Source organism: Zonotrichia albicollis, chromosome 1, assembly GCF_047830755.1.
Source record: "Zonotrichia albicollis isolate bZonAlb1 chromosome 1, bZonAlb1.hap1, whole genome shotgun sequence".
Classification (NCBI taxonomy): Eukaryota; Metazoa; Chordata; class Aves; order Passeriformes; family Passerellidae; genus Zonotrichia; species Zonotrichia albicollis.
The window spans coordinates 2315136-2330074 of record NC_133819.1 but is presented as its reverse complement, the minus strand read 5'-3'; the positions used below and the strand labels follow the sequence as shown (position 1 = coordinate 2330074).

Here is a 14939-nt window from a genome sequence, read left to right as displayed (position 1 = left end):
TATTAAAGCACAGCAGATGGTTTCTAATGCTAAAGGTGACTCATCAGGCACAGCCAGTGGTTGTCATTACATTGACATTTAAATGGTATTATTTGGTGCCAGAAAAATAGACAGCCCTTGTCAGGTAGAAATAGTCTTGGAAATCTTAAAGGAAAATTGTATTTTGTATGTAATACAGACACTTTATATGATGATTTGGTCACCTTCACCAGAGCAGGACATTCATTTCACACAGCTTCAGACACAGACAGCTCAATTAGTGACATGGGTTTCCCCTGGCGTCTCTAGGGAGAGGTGAACACTTGAGGAGTGTGACTGGACAATTTTTGGATGCCTAAACATGGAGAGATGAATGCTCACCACAGTGTTACTGTCATTTAGCCTTACAGCTCCACTCAGCAATACACCATGATTCCCATGGAAAACATTAGATACAGACAGAATACATTACTTGCCTGGTAAAACACAGTAAATCTATAAAGAAACAGGAATTTGAGTGAGGGTGTTGGAGGTCCTAAACTGTCCTAAGAGCTGGGTCACCTAAAAAGCCACACACCTGGTTCATGGGATAAACCTGGGGGAGCACATGGGTTGAGCACTGGTTGACGCCAGTAACTTCAGGAGCTGCCCCACGTTGCTTCCCAATAATGAGTTAAAGCCCTTCTAGATCATGTAGGGGCCCAGAACAATTTTTTTTCTGTTTGATGAACAGATTAAAAAAGGCAAATAACTGCATGATGTGTGAATTATTCCATAAGCATCCATGCTCTGGTGTTTCAAACGTTAGTGGTGCCAGAACACCCATTTCTGGACAGCAGTAGGTGAAATAAGCAAATAATCTCTTTCAGATATAATTCAATCATATAACATACTATGCTATAATGTAATGTAATGTAATTTAATGTAACATATTTTATATAAATATAGTATATAACAATTTAATAATATATAAATAATTAATTATATAGCAAATATAATGAGCAATATATAGTTATATATTGATATTATTATGATATTGATATAGCAATATTATAGTAATATATTGATATAGTAATGAGATATAATAATTAACATTATAACATAATGTAATATAATATTACATATAATAGAATATATATGCAATTTAATATATTATGTAATATAATATATATATATTTTTCTACTTATATATATAACATATAATATATAACTTAATAATATATAATAATATATAACGGTTATAATGGCCAATATATAATTATACATTATTATTACTACAATATTAATATAGTAATAATATAGTAATGTATTAATATAGTAATGAGATATAATAGTCAACATAATAATTAATTATATCATAATATTTTCATTTGATGTTTTAGTATATAATAATAAAATAATAGTAATAGTAATAATAATATTAATAATTTTATAAATAAATAAATAAATGATTTCTAAAGAATTTTCTTTCAAGAATTATGGCTCCTTAGGAACTGGGGAGGGCACCCATGGAGCCAGCAGGGATGGGACATTGCAGTTACCTGGCGGATGGGCTCCCCAAGGCTCTCCAAGGTCCCAGGGTAATTCTCAATGAGTGAGACATGCAGGTTGTTCTCTGCTCTCCTGGTGAGGGCAGACACAATGGCATAGGCCTGCTCCAGCAAAGTGCAGTTCTGGCTGTTCCTGGCCTTGTTTCGGATTAATTCCTGTAGGTAAATGACGAAAAAATTAGTGGATAATCAGAGAGGAAACAAGCAGTTTCTTCAGAGCCAAAGATTTTCTCAATACCTGTTCTGTCTCTTTCATGTCAGCAAATTTTATCCCATTTTTTTCACCACAAATTGCTTAGATAACAGAGTCTTTTCTTTCCTACTTATTCAGCAGTATTAAAGACTAACCAGTCTGGCTTTTCCTGACATCCATTGATATTAGGCAAAGATAAAGTTGAAACAAACACCAGACAGGCTTTGGTGGTTGAAAACCAAAAATTCCAAAGCGATCCTGAATGTACCCATTGCATTTCTCTTCCGCTTACCCTCACAAGAGCAGAGAACAAGGAATTCATATGCTGAGTCAACATTAGAATAATAAAAAGGGAGGCTGGAAAAAATGTGAAATGGAATTTTTCCTGTTCTTCCCACATTTGTTCCTGTTCCTCTCTTTCAGCAACAAAGGCATAGAAAATGCCTTTTCTCCTCCAAAAGACCCTTAAAAATATTGGAGTTTGTGTGCAAGACTATGTTCAAAAGTAGAAGGTTCTTCAAAATATTCAAGATGCTCATTTATACAACACTAGAATACATAAATATTTTGCCAATTTATTTTCTTCCCGAGTATTCTAGTGCTATTTCCCATGAAAATATAGTTTAAAATGCTGCTCTGAAATGTTTGCTTACGATCTAAGACAGTAGGGCACATACAATCCTGAAAGACAAAATACTTCATGGTGGAAGAATGGGGCAAAGCTTTTCAGAAAATAAGAATTTCATCTTACTATAATGTCAGTATAAAACATAAGGAAAAGAAGTGGTGAGTCATTGTCTTAGACATGGAAACTGCTTATTTTTGTAACATAAATGTTGCTGAGTTTGAAGCAAATTTATACCTGTCATCCAATATATTATATAGTAATATAATGTAATATATACTAATATAATATATACTAATATATTATTATATCTTACAATATCATTTTTTTCATATATTTAAGGATAAAGCTCACTGAACTTTCTGGGGTTGGATTCTGTGAACCTCCACCTGGATTTACATTTACAAAACTATTTAGAGAACCACTAATAAGAGATTAATCACCACCACCGGTGATGATTATTCTCTTATTTACTCAAACAGTTTTCAATTGTAGTTTTATCAGAAGGAATCCAAAAAATAGGAAATAAAAATAAAATCTTTTTTTGCACAAGTTGCACAGAGCAGAACATAAACCTGTAACAACATCTCTTTACCTTAATTATTGTCTGGTACTGCTGGATCCTGTTTATGGGTTTTTCCAGGTAGTGCTGCAGTGGTGGGATCAGTGGCTGTGAGGGATCTTCATTAGTTAAATATTCATCTGTGTATCTCTGAAAAAATACATGGAATAACAAGGAAAGGTGGTTATAAAGAGCAGTAGAAAAAATCCTGAGCAGCTGGAGCAGAGAAACAAGATTTGTTTATCTATATTTATGATTTATGTAGTTCTCTTGGTCTTATAATGTGGTGACCTTTAAAATGTCCCTTAATTACAGTTACACAAACACAGCCACATTCATGGCTGCATAATCTTTACAATATTAATAAATGCACAAGAATGTGTAAATATGTTCCCATATTGGACATACTTACAAGAAAAAGCTCGGAAGTGAACTAAAAATTATTAGTTTTAATAATTTTTAAAGTTTAATTAATTTTAAGTTAATAAGTTTTTGCTACTATATTAAGCAAGCGATATTACAAATACTTTTGAGGTTCATATTTATGATTAATAATGAGATTTCATGATGCAGTGGGTCACAGGATGAATTTCCCACAGGTGCTTTGGCTCCTGCCTTACCTTGTAGAAATCCTGGACAGCTTTGCTGACAACAATGGACTCTGCCTGGACCCTTCCCACCAGGTACTGGATGTACCTGCTGAACTCTGCTTCGTGCTTGATGAAGCACATGGCCACGTCATCGTCAGTGTCACAGCCCTGCAGGCTTCTCAGGAACACGCTGTGGGGACAGGAGCACAGCACATCTCAGGAAAAGGGGCTGGAATGAGGCTAAAACAGAGCCCCAGCTGCCAGGCTGGGAATCAGGAGATGTCAGGTGTAAAATTTGGTTTGGGGGTATTCTATTTGCCATCTGTCAGAGGTGGGGCAGTTATCTTCTGTTCATGGGGCAGTTTTCTTTGTCTCGCCCCCAACCAATCCTCCCTCCAGAAGATCTCTTCATGTTCATTGTTACTAATTATCTTCTGTCCATGGCCACTGAGTGTCCCTGCAGGGCTGATCCAATCCCAGCATCCCATGGGGAGATGCCCCGCCCAGGGGAGGAGCCAAGCATTCCTCCCTGGATCCAATCTGAGCCTGGCACAGCACAGCAGCCTTTGCCCCCTGCATTGCCAGAGGAGCAGCTTTCTGCTGCCCTGCATGGCCAGAGGGAGCCCAGGCCCATCTGCAGCAGCCCTGGAGCTGCAGAGGAAAACTCCCCCCTTGTGCAGGATCCCTGCTGCAGCAGAGCCACAGCTGGCACTGCAGGAGGGCTGAGCCCCCATGGGATGGGGCTGGGACACCCCCTGACACACAGGGGCACGGACTGTGCTCACTCTGCCAGTGGTTTGTGTTCTTGTTTGTACTATTGCATTTGTATTTTTAATTTTCCTATTAAATAACTGTTATTCCTATTCCCTTATCTTTGCCTGAAAGCCTCTTAATCTCAAAAATTACATTAATTTGGTTTACATTTTCCATTTCAAGGGAGGCTCCTGCCTTCCTTAGCAGACACCTGTCTGTTCAAACCAAGGCAGAAATGATGGGGGGAAATAAGGGATGTTGCCACATTAGGATTAAAGTGCTCAGTGCCTCTTTACCCAGCACAGTGCCATTCCTCTCAGCTGGGGCTTTGGACAATGGGCAGGAGAACAGGACAAGGGGGAATGGATTTAAACTGACAGAGTGCTGGGTTAGATGGGATATTAGGAAGAAATTTCTTCTTTGTGACAGTGGTGAGACCCTGGCCCAGATTTCTCACAGAAGTTGTGGCTGCCCCTGGCTCCCTGGAAGTGTCCAAGGCATGGTTGGATGGGACTTGGAGGAACCTGGGATAGTGGAAGGTTTTCTGAAATTCATGGATGCTGACATCAGTTTTACATGGATTAATATTTCTGTGAAGACACCACTGAAGTGCCTGTGAGATCTTGCTGCTTTTTTAACATAATTCAGTGTTTCTCAGTTAAATTCACTTAAAAGAGTAAGAAATGAGCTGGACACAGGAAGCCTTGAAGCTTTGAAGGGGATTATGAAGTCCTAACCCTGTGGTAGGATTTAAACCATGCCTAACCCTGTGGTAGGATTTAAGCCACACCATCATTTACCCTCCTGAAAGGAATATCAATTCCCTTGCAGCTCAGCACTGCCAATGCTCCCCATCAGGAAAAAAAATTAAGAAATAATAATAATATGGAATAATATTATTCAATAATATTATTCCAGTAATTATAATAGAAGTAATAATAACAGTAGTAAAAGTAGTAGTGATAATAATGATAATGACAACAATAACAATGATAACAACAACAACAATAGTAATAGTAATAATAGTGCTACTCTTTGGTCTCCAACGAAGGCACTTGGGAATGCCCACCTGGAATGGAAGCGACCAATGTCATCAATATTCCTGAAGATGGTGGATTTCTGACTGGCAACAGCTCCTGGCACACTGGGACAGGTCTCCGTGTACCTAAGGTGATGAGTCTGGAGGAACTGCAAATCCTGAATGTAATCTTCCTCTGAGATCAACAGCTCCTGAATGAGAACACTGAAGGGGAGACAGAGAGGCAGAACGAAATCACAGAAAAATCATCACAATTGTCCTTAAGAGGCTTTTAGGCTGTAAAGTAGGGATTTATGATCAGAGGAACTGACTCCTGGGGTGTGTTGAAAGATCCTCTCTGGGGATTGATGGATGCAGGTGATGCCTTAAGTTTTAGCTTTCATATTTTCCAGATTCTGTACTGCACTGGTGTATAACTCTGGACTTCAAATAAAGTGTTAGCAAGTTCTCTTCAGTTCAGTCACACAAAACAATCCTTTTCCAGCCCCAGAACCAAGGACACCATCGCAGCTTCAGGCCCAAAAAGTGTAAACAGCAAATTGAGGAGAGCAGACTGGGAGGATGGGGCTGCATAACCTGAAACTGTAATTAGACAATTAACCCCAATGTAATAAATGGACCAAAACTTATAAAATGTGAAAACTGATGACCTGGAGTCCATCTTAGATGGAGCCAGGCCAGGCTCTTGTACTGCCCAAGGTGTATCCTTTGAAGGCATTTTAATAAATATCTATTTTATTCCTTTAAGTCTGTCTAGCCTCTGTTCTAGGTAGCCTCTTAAGGCATCACATGGATGGATGGATGGATGGCTGGATGGATGGCTGGATGGATGGATGGATGGATGGACGGACGGACGGATGGATGGATGTGGCCAGTGGAAGGTGTCCCTTCCCATGGGACTCGCTGACACTAGATACTGTTTAAGGTCCCTTCCAACCCAAACCATTCTAGGATTCTGTGATCTCAATTGCCTGGAATTTTCCTAAGCTGAAATAAATCACAAAAGACAAGTGGCTCAAAAGGCAGGAAAATTCAAAGGTGGAAATCCCAAGTGACACGAGCTCACCTTAGCTTCCTTTTGTATTCATCTTCAGAAACAAACTCTCCAGGAAACTCTGGAATTTCTGTTGCTCCCCATTCCGGAGACAACTATAATATTAGGAAAAAAAAGTTAAAATAATTCTTGGAAGTGGACAGTGCTTTTGTCTATACATACTCAGGAATATCTCTCATGTGTTCCCAGTCCTGTTTACTTCAACAATTACTAAACCAGTGTGAAATTTCTTTTGTACTGGAAAGTTTTTAGGTCTTTCCAACCCAGAAACCCCTGCACAGACCAGAAATATTGTCTAATAAAAACATGAAAAAGTACAACCTTGTTCCAGACCCCTTCAACAACCTCCTCTGCCATCACTCCTTGCAAAAGGGATGGCTCTAAACTGCAACAAGAACGAGAAATTTTAAATGAGAAATAACCAAACATGATCAGTCACCTTTAATTTCTTGTCCAGATAAGCTGGAGACACCCAACCCTGTCGAGAGGGACTCGATTTCGTGGGTTTAGTCCTGACCAGCCATTTCAGAGGATGAGCTGAATCCAGGACTTCCACATATTGTCCTTCCTTCAGGGTGATGGTCTCCTTGTCCGGTGCAGCAGGCACGTAGTCAGCAGTGACCATGTAGACATCAAAGATCTGCAGACATGAAACTGCAGTCACTTTGTGCTCTGATTTCCCTCATGGAAAACTTCCCAGCTGTGGGAATCCATAAAATCAGAGGGTTTTGGGAAAGCTGCAAAAGGCAGGCCTCAGAGACAGCAGAACTGTGATTAGAGCTAAGCAGTAGCCATAAGATTGGTCAGCAGAAAAATTATTTAAACTGTAGAAAAGTAAGGACAAATAGAACAAGGGTCTGTGTATTAACGCTTGTCTAGAATAACTCCCTAGGTTGCAGAAAAGTTTATCTAGTGAGATATTAGGAAGTTCTAAGCTTAATAATGGAGCTCTGTGCATTGTGTTTAAGGCTTACAAGCAGGTATTGTGTTTGAAATAAGCAAGCATTGTTTAACCAAAGGTACCTGTGCTTACAGTGGTTGGATGGAACTACTGTCAATGTGCTTTTGCTTTGTGTGACTGGTCAAAAAAGTTTTAAAGTAAGTTATAACATTAAGTTCTTGGTCTGCTGCCTGGGATGTGAGCTGATGGCATCTCCCCATTGTCATAACCATGGAATGAGACCGATGCTGGAAAATAAAACAGCTCAAGGCACGTTCCTACCAGTCCCATCCTGTTCATGATTTGTACGCAGCCCCTGGCTGGAGATACCCAACAAGATTCCTCTGGCCAACTTTATCCAAGGCCACAGAAAATCAAGTTCTGACTTCCTGAAGTTCAGCTGTGAGAGCAAGAGGTGCCAAGTCATGTTTCGACCATTTTGACTTGAAACACTTGTTCAGCATCACAGGGTGAGCATCAGAATTTGATTCTCTGTGCTCTGTGTCACAGACACAACATTTAACTACTAAATACACCTACAAAACTGAATTACATCACCAAAGAGGATGGAGATCCCTACACCACAGTAGGTTGGTCACTCTAAGTTGAGTTTTCTCCTTGTGTCCAACTTGCCCATAGAGATGTCATACCTCCCCTCTGGAATCCCCATCTTCAGATTCAGAGGAGGATTCCTGAGCAATGGATGAAGGTCTGGACCGTCCATGGCGAGGAGATGCAGAGGGAGTTCTTGACTCATCATCACTTTCTGCACCCGGTACTCGAAGTTTAGCTGAAAAACAGGGCAACAGCAAAATGTTTAAGAAGTATCCCAAATTTAAACATCAACCAAATCTATAATAATTTTTCTTCTTCCTAGGAAGAGCATTTACAGTAATATTTAGTGTGATTCCCTATTGATATTTAGGATTAAATGAATAATTTGGATGTTTTAATACATGGTGTTGCAGGCCTACTGCATGTATTGCCGCTGCACTACAAGAATGTTTGTTGGAGAGTTAATGCCTCTATTTTTGCTCCAAGTTAAATTTTTTTCTACAAGATAATCAGAACAGACACAAACCATAAATTTTCATCCAACTCAACAAATCATTGGATTACTGCACAGCTGTGCACAGAGTTTTCAGCCTTAATTTGATTTTAAAATTCCACTGTGAGCTAAAACTTGAAGATGTGGGAAGTACAGAAAGCAGGATTGCTTTCTGATTTATGATTGATGAATATCTAAGGAACTCAAAATACCTAAGATATGCAAAGTACACTTATATTTTTACAATTTACTGTAATGGCTTTTTCCTAGTTCAAAATTCTAGACTGAGATGTGCAGGTTGGATGGATTCGTACCTAAATTTCTTACCCCTAAGCATTGACAAATGTTCATTTGCTTATATAGAATGACTGTCTCAAAACCTGCTGCATAAATCTCACTTATAATTAAACAACACCTAAAAAAAGGAGAGAGATTGCTTTTTCTTCTACCATAATTAAACTGTGTTTTCCAGATTCCTTACCCTGAGTTATTTTTGCAGATACCATTTCTGAGATACGTGAGGTGAGTTTCTGGAAGAACTCTTCTGAGCCAACATCAGCTAATGAAATGGGGGTTTTGGGCACACCTTCTCTGCCAGCTTCAAGGTCTCCTGGAAAGAAAGAGAATTTGTTATTAAGCTGGCAGTGTCACTGAAAATTCATCTCTTTTTGAGTAATAGAAGCTTCTCTGGAAGGAAGGTTTAATTTTCTTCCCTTCTCCTGATTTTAAAACTGTCCTTGCTCTCATTTCATCCAAATAATGCACCCTTGAACAGTGAGCAGTCCTGAAAGGTTCCAACATTTCAGACAATTTCAAGAATAGTGGACAAAAATGAGTGGATACATGAAATACATTGACAGTCTCAGCTGTAGGTATGGAGGACAGGAAGAAGAGAGAGAAAACAGCTTCTCTTACCTTCAGAGGACTGAATAGTTCTGAAAAAGAAAAGAAAGCAGAGTTAAATATTACAATAAAATGGACAGTAAGGGGAGCTAAAGGAGGAACACGTCCCCCTTCTCCCACACCCAACTTACCCCAGTGTGGTCATGATGGCTTCTGACACCATCACACGCTCCTGGGTCAGGACTTCAGCCTCTTTCACTGCAAGATTGGGGTTGGTCATTAGAGAACAGAAGGCACAGAATGTCCTTTTTTAGCTGTTTAGTGCAGGCACATTTTCTAGACATGGAGCACTGCAGCAGCTCCTGAGCTGGGATATATATTCCCAGCCCTGTGGTGGCAATGGCTTCTCCCTCCTCTCCCTGTTCATGGAAAATATGTAATTGCCTCATTTCTCCACACTGCTCAGGTTATGTTCCTGCAGCTCTTGGTACAATAAAAATATGGGATGCAAGGCAGGATAATGTAAAAATGGAATCCTTCACAGCTCTGCCCCAATTCCCAGTATATATTTGTTTTTACCCCATTTTATTGTGTTAAAAGAGACCTTGGAAAGCTCTACAAAAATCAAATAACTCTAATACAAAATATCTCAGCAGAGTGGAGCTCTCAAAATAATTTTTCAAATGATGACTTTTCCCAGTTACTTTACATTGCCTTTCATTTTTTTAAATTTGTACCTAATTTGGCTGTTCCTTAGACTTGCCTTTTGTTTATACACAAAAGGTGCTGCTGTTAATAAAAGACAGAGTAAGAAATCTAAAATATTATAGAAGTAAAGAATGTAACCATTTGCGAAGACAAGAAAAATCATGGCTGCTCTTGAGAAAATGCTTTTTTTGGGGGGTGTGATTGGATAATTTCCTTAACAGTCACACTTGGGGGGTTTTTTGTTTTTTTTTCTCTTAGGCCCTGCATGAAAGGGAAATACAGAGAAATTGTCTGTGTTGCAGCAAAGATTTACCATCTGCAACTTCCAGGTTGGCCGTGCAGATGGACTGGCCAGCCTGGTTGGTGGCAATGCAGGTGTAAGCTCCACTGTACTTCTTCTTGACGTCCAGCAGGATCAGGCTGTGGTGCATGTTGGAACTGGCCAGTTTGTACCCAGGCGTGTCTGGTTTGATCCACAGGATGTCCTCCCGAGACTCTTCCTTCATCCAAGTGATTGTTGGTGGTGGATGCCCTAAAGGGAAATTGGTGCAATAAGGTTTAATCTTCCTGTTTGTGTTCTGCCCTTAAAATGATGAGCCTTGCTGTGAAAAAAAAAATGCTGTTCTGATCCATTTTCTGATACTTTCCCAACAATAACAGGCATAATATGCAATAAAGAAGGATAAACCATTTTTCAGCACGCTCATAAAGACATCAAATCTTTTTGAAAAACCAGAATTGCCAATCACCGTACAATTCATGGTCAACATGCATCATACTACAGTGTCATTATCCCCATTTTTTCATACAAAAAATTGGAGGTGAAGAAATATAAGGTGCTTTACTGTGAAGTGTCTTAGTAAAAATGTAAGACTGGAGTAGAATCCCAGATTTCAGACACAGGAAATGAGGTTACACTGACTTGGGAACAGAGAGAAAAGAATGTGTGAAATTACACATTTCAAGTGTTATTCAGAGAGATGAGGTATCTGCTCACTTACCTTCAACTTTCACAGATAATGTGATGCTTGCACCCTTTTTCACCTTCTTATTTGTAAATCTTTCAAGGAATCTTGGTGGTATCAGCTGCTCATGGGACTCTGGAAATAATATTATTGAAAAAGCACAGTGAGTTTAGACTGCAAAATTCCGAGGGCTTCTGTTCCCACCTGCTGTGGCTTCTCTCACCTGTTTTGGATGGCTCTTCTTTCTCATAAGGATCTGGAACATAAGGAGAAAAAAAAAGAACATGACAAATATAAGTAAGTGTTAATCCAGGAGTTGCAACAAAAAGCTCCCAAAGTGACGCCAGTGGAGATATTACACAGAAATATTGGTATGATTTATAAGAGCTTCTAAGTTTTGATGAAATTAACTTTTAAGGTTAATTAGAATGGACAAGAATAAAATAGCTGTTTATGAGACAGACAGACCACAGAGAAGTGGCATCATCATCTTCTTAAACAGTAAATTTATAGGTGAATAAATAAAGAACCAAGAGCAAAGCACATCATCCTTTACCTACAGACTTCCCTACCCAACCTGAGTTACCTTGGGAGGTTTCCCCAGTAAAAAATAACTATTCAACATTGCAAGAACCTCTGAAACAGCCCAAAACAGAGCAGCACCCACCTTTGACTACCAGCCTGGCTGAGGAATAGGCAGAGCCAGCAGAGTTGATGACAAATATCAAATACTGGCCGGCGTCTGCTTTGGTGACGTCGCGGATTTCCAGGGAGTGGAATTCCTGCCTGTCGGTCTTGAGGATCCGGTCCGAGGCCTTTAGGGGCTGCCCATTTTTGAACCAATAGAGACGAGGCTGAGGGTACCCTGTGAGGAGCAGTGACAGACACAGAGAGCAAAATTCATTGGCAGTGCTGATTTGGGAGCATCTCCACAGTGCCAGATCCTCTGCTGTTTCAAGGGTTTAACAGGGCTCCTGTTTCAATGGCTTAACAAATTAGGAATGCTTAAAAAGGCATTAAATTAGATTTATCTGATAAAATTCTTTCCTGTCTCCTGAGTTTCTGGGACTCCCCATATTGTCTGCATGTGCAAACACCTTGGAGGTTGAAAAATCAACACTTCGGTCTGATTTGAAAGTTTCACAAGGAGAAATGTTGAAGCCAGATGCATTCTCATAATTTTTATAGACAGCAACAGGAGAAAATGGGAAAATCCCTATCTCTCCCTACCAGAGTCAACACCAGAGGGATGTTTTTTGCAGTTTTTACATTGTAGGAGCAACCCCTTAATGGAGGAAGGCAAATCCATGGCTGCTTAATTTATTGAAGAAAATGAAGGAGATTGACTTTATTTTTATTATTATTATTACATAATTATGATTAATATAAATACATTATACTAGATATAGTTATTTAGGTTATATAAATATAGGTAATATATAATGACAGTTACTAATAGTGATGATTGTAATAATGTCAAGATTATTACTCCTTACTGCTCCTGTGCTCAGAGAAATCCAGAATTCAGTTTTCAGAAGCATGTGCCTGTCGTTATGCCTGGATATATGGACACAAAATGAGGCTTAATCTGCCTGAGTCTGCTCCAACAGTCCCTGTTCAACAGCAGGAACAATTTCCCCAGCTGGTTTGTGCAGAAATGGTGCAAGGTGCTCAGCCCGGGGTCACAGCTGCAGAAGAACACCTTGGAAAGCATTGGCCAGCACTTCAACCTGATATCAGACCTGGAAAATTGACATTACCGTGGGATCCACTCACCTTTCACCTTCAGGTGAAATTTAGCCAGCGATGCTCCAGGTGCCACATGAATATCATGGAGCTCATCAAAGATCTGGGGCAACTGCTCCTCCTCAGCCATGGATTCCTCCTGTTCTCGGCTAAGCAGCAATTGGGATTAGAAAGAAGAAAATCAGGACTTCAGGTAAGAGTTTGGAATCAGAATGACCTATTTCAGGTAAATTCAGTCTATGGGTTTTGGCATCCTGATAACAGACTCAGCACCACCTGACATTAAAAGTAACAGAGTGATTCCTTGAGGAAATAGCCCGGCTTGCCTGAAGGCTCCAGAGCAATTCTGTCCATGATAAATGTGCAGCTGTTGCAGTTATTGCATCTCAGCTGGGCTGGGTGCTCCTTTATGGCATTAAATTTGCTTGACAAAACAAACCCAGTCCTGACAGAAATACACATTGATCTCACTGAGTTAGAGGTCAGAGCCACAGTTCCATATTTTACCTTGAAATATATTCCTTGGCACTGTAGTAAGATGAAGTCTCTGTTGCATCTGCTGCAGTCTCATAGTCTGTGCTGGTCACTGTTAAATGAAAGAAGATAGGTCTTGAATCATCTGAGCTTTGAAATTATTTTTCTTGCTTAAATAGCTCTTACTGATTTTAGTTCCCCTACTAATAGGAGTGACTGGCAGATCCAGTCCCTGGATTGTGGAAAACACCTCTCTTCGCCCCCAAAGCTTTGCTCTGAACCTTGCCTTGGAGTTAGCAAAACCCAGCTAAACCCAAGAAGTTTGCAAGTGAAAATTTCCTGGCCAAAACATCTTCCTTTAAAATGTAAATGGTGTGGAGATTCTCAGTTCAATCAAAGAAAGAACAGAGATAATTTCTCCCAGGGCTGAGCCTGAGAATCTTAGAGGAAATAATTAAAACAATTATTATCTCTCTTTCTGGAACCATTGTTTATGATTATGGTTCTTCACAGTGTGCTATTCATAGTCACCATTAGTGTGAGATGTTTCTACTTTGAGACCATTCAAGTATCAATTTAGCAAGTCACATTATAAAAGACCCACTATTTTCATTGAAGTTAACCTTCTAATCCACCTGAAGACAAGAGTCTTTCTTTCTGTCCCTGACTCAACAGCTGCAGCTGCAGCCATGATATTTTCTGAAAAATCCTTTCCTTAGGATTTTTTCCTCATGAGAAGCTGAGAGGCCTCAGAAACAAAATGTAAACAATAACTATCTGCTGTTGTGGAATGCAACAAGAGCATCTTTGATTGGTCTTATGTGGTTGTTTCTAATTAATGGCCAATCACACTCCAGCTGGCTCCGACTCTCTGGTCAGTCACAAGATTTTATTATCATTCCACTCTATTCTTTTTCTATTCCTTGCTAGCCTTCTGATGAAATATTTTCTTCTATTCTTTTGGTATAGTTTTAATATATAATTTTCTTTTAATATAATATATATCCTAAAATACTAAATCAGCCTTCTGAAACATGGAGTCAAGATTCTCATCTCTTCCCTCATCCTGGGACCCCTATGAACACCACCACAATTGGTGACCCCAAGTGACGGAAAATTCCACAAAAAGCACCAAATGGTGCTTTCCTTGGGAAAAAATAAATTAACCAGGTCTCAGCAGAACTTCTTTGATTGTTTTTTCTACAGTGCTTTTGAGACTTACAGTCCACACGGAGCTCAGCCTTGGTTGAGGCCACGCCCATGTTGTTCTCGGCGAGGCAGCGGTAGACGCCCATGTCCGTGGGCACCACGGCGGTGATGATCAGCTGGTGACACCCCTCCTGGTCCTCATTGATCATGTAGTGATCGTTTTCCTCAATAGCTTTGCCGTCCTTGAACCAGCGAACCGTGGGCAGGGGTTTGCCAATGACGATGCAGTCAAAGCTCACCGGGTACCCGTCCTGGACCTCTTGGTTTTGGAGCTCGGTCATGAACATGGGGGCTGAAGTTGGGGTGGTTGGAGAGAAGAAAGAAAACTTTGGTTTTAGTTAAAGATATATTTTAGGCCCCTGCTTCCCAGACTTCTGGTTTCCAGTTCTTTAATTGCAGAGTAGTATTTTTTCTCTAGAAAAGAGTCAAGAAACTCCTTAGCACTATGAAGATATTTCATCAGCACAGCAATACCACAGCTCCCAACAATATATTATCCCTGCTCCTATTCTTGCCAAAATGTCTTGTCTCCCTCAGAACCATTCTAAACCCTACATAATTAATTTAAGTACAATAATCATAGTATTTATGGTCATGTTGTAGTAAGTGACATTTCTAGCATGAAAAGGGGCCTTCACAGATAAGTCAATACATTGCAACT

General features: G+C 39.8%; 1 protein-coding gene across 1 annotated transcript in view; it reads right to left on the bottom strand.

The window, feature by feature from the left end:
- OBSCN (obscurin, cytoskeletal calmodulin and titin-interacting RhoGEF) overlaps positions 1–14939 on the bottom strand; it is a 161474-nt gene that overhangs the window by 21325 nt on the left and 125210 nt on the right. The window contains exons 67-83 of the mRNA XM_074539903.1: positions 14292–14570; positions 13103–13181; positions 12626–12744; positions 11517–11714; positions 11073–11105; positions 10886–10984; positions 10198–10416; positions 9368–9434; positions 9249–9268; positions 8815–8943; positions 7936–8075; positions 6785–6985; positions 6358–6440; positions 5322–5495; positions 3530–3689; positions 2943–3059; positions 1521–1685 (exon numbers count right to left, since the gene is read on the bottom strand). Of these exons, the coding sequence (XP_074396004.1) occupies positions 1521–1685; positions 2943–3059; positions 3530–3689; positions 5322–5495; positions 6358–6440; positions 6785–6985; positions 7936–8075; positions 8815–8943; positions 9249–9268; positions 9368–9434; positions 10198–10416; positions 10886–10984; positions 11073–11105; positions 11517–11714; positions 12626–12744; positions 13103–13181; positions 14292–14570 (2282 nt within the window). The remainder of the gene's footprint in view (positions 1–1520; positions 1686–2942; positions 3060–3529; positions 3690–5321; positions 5496–6357; positions 6441–6784; positions 6986–7935; positions 8076–8814; positions 8944–9248; positions 9269–9367; positions 9435–10197; positions 10417–10885; positions 10985–11072; positions 11106–11516; positions 11715–12625; positions 12745–13102; positions 13182–14291; positions 14571–14939) is intronic.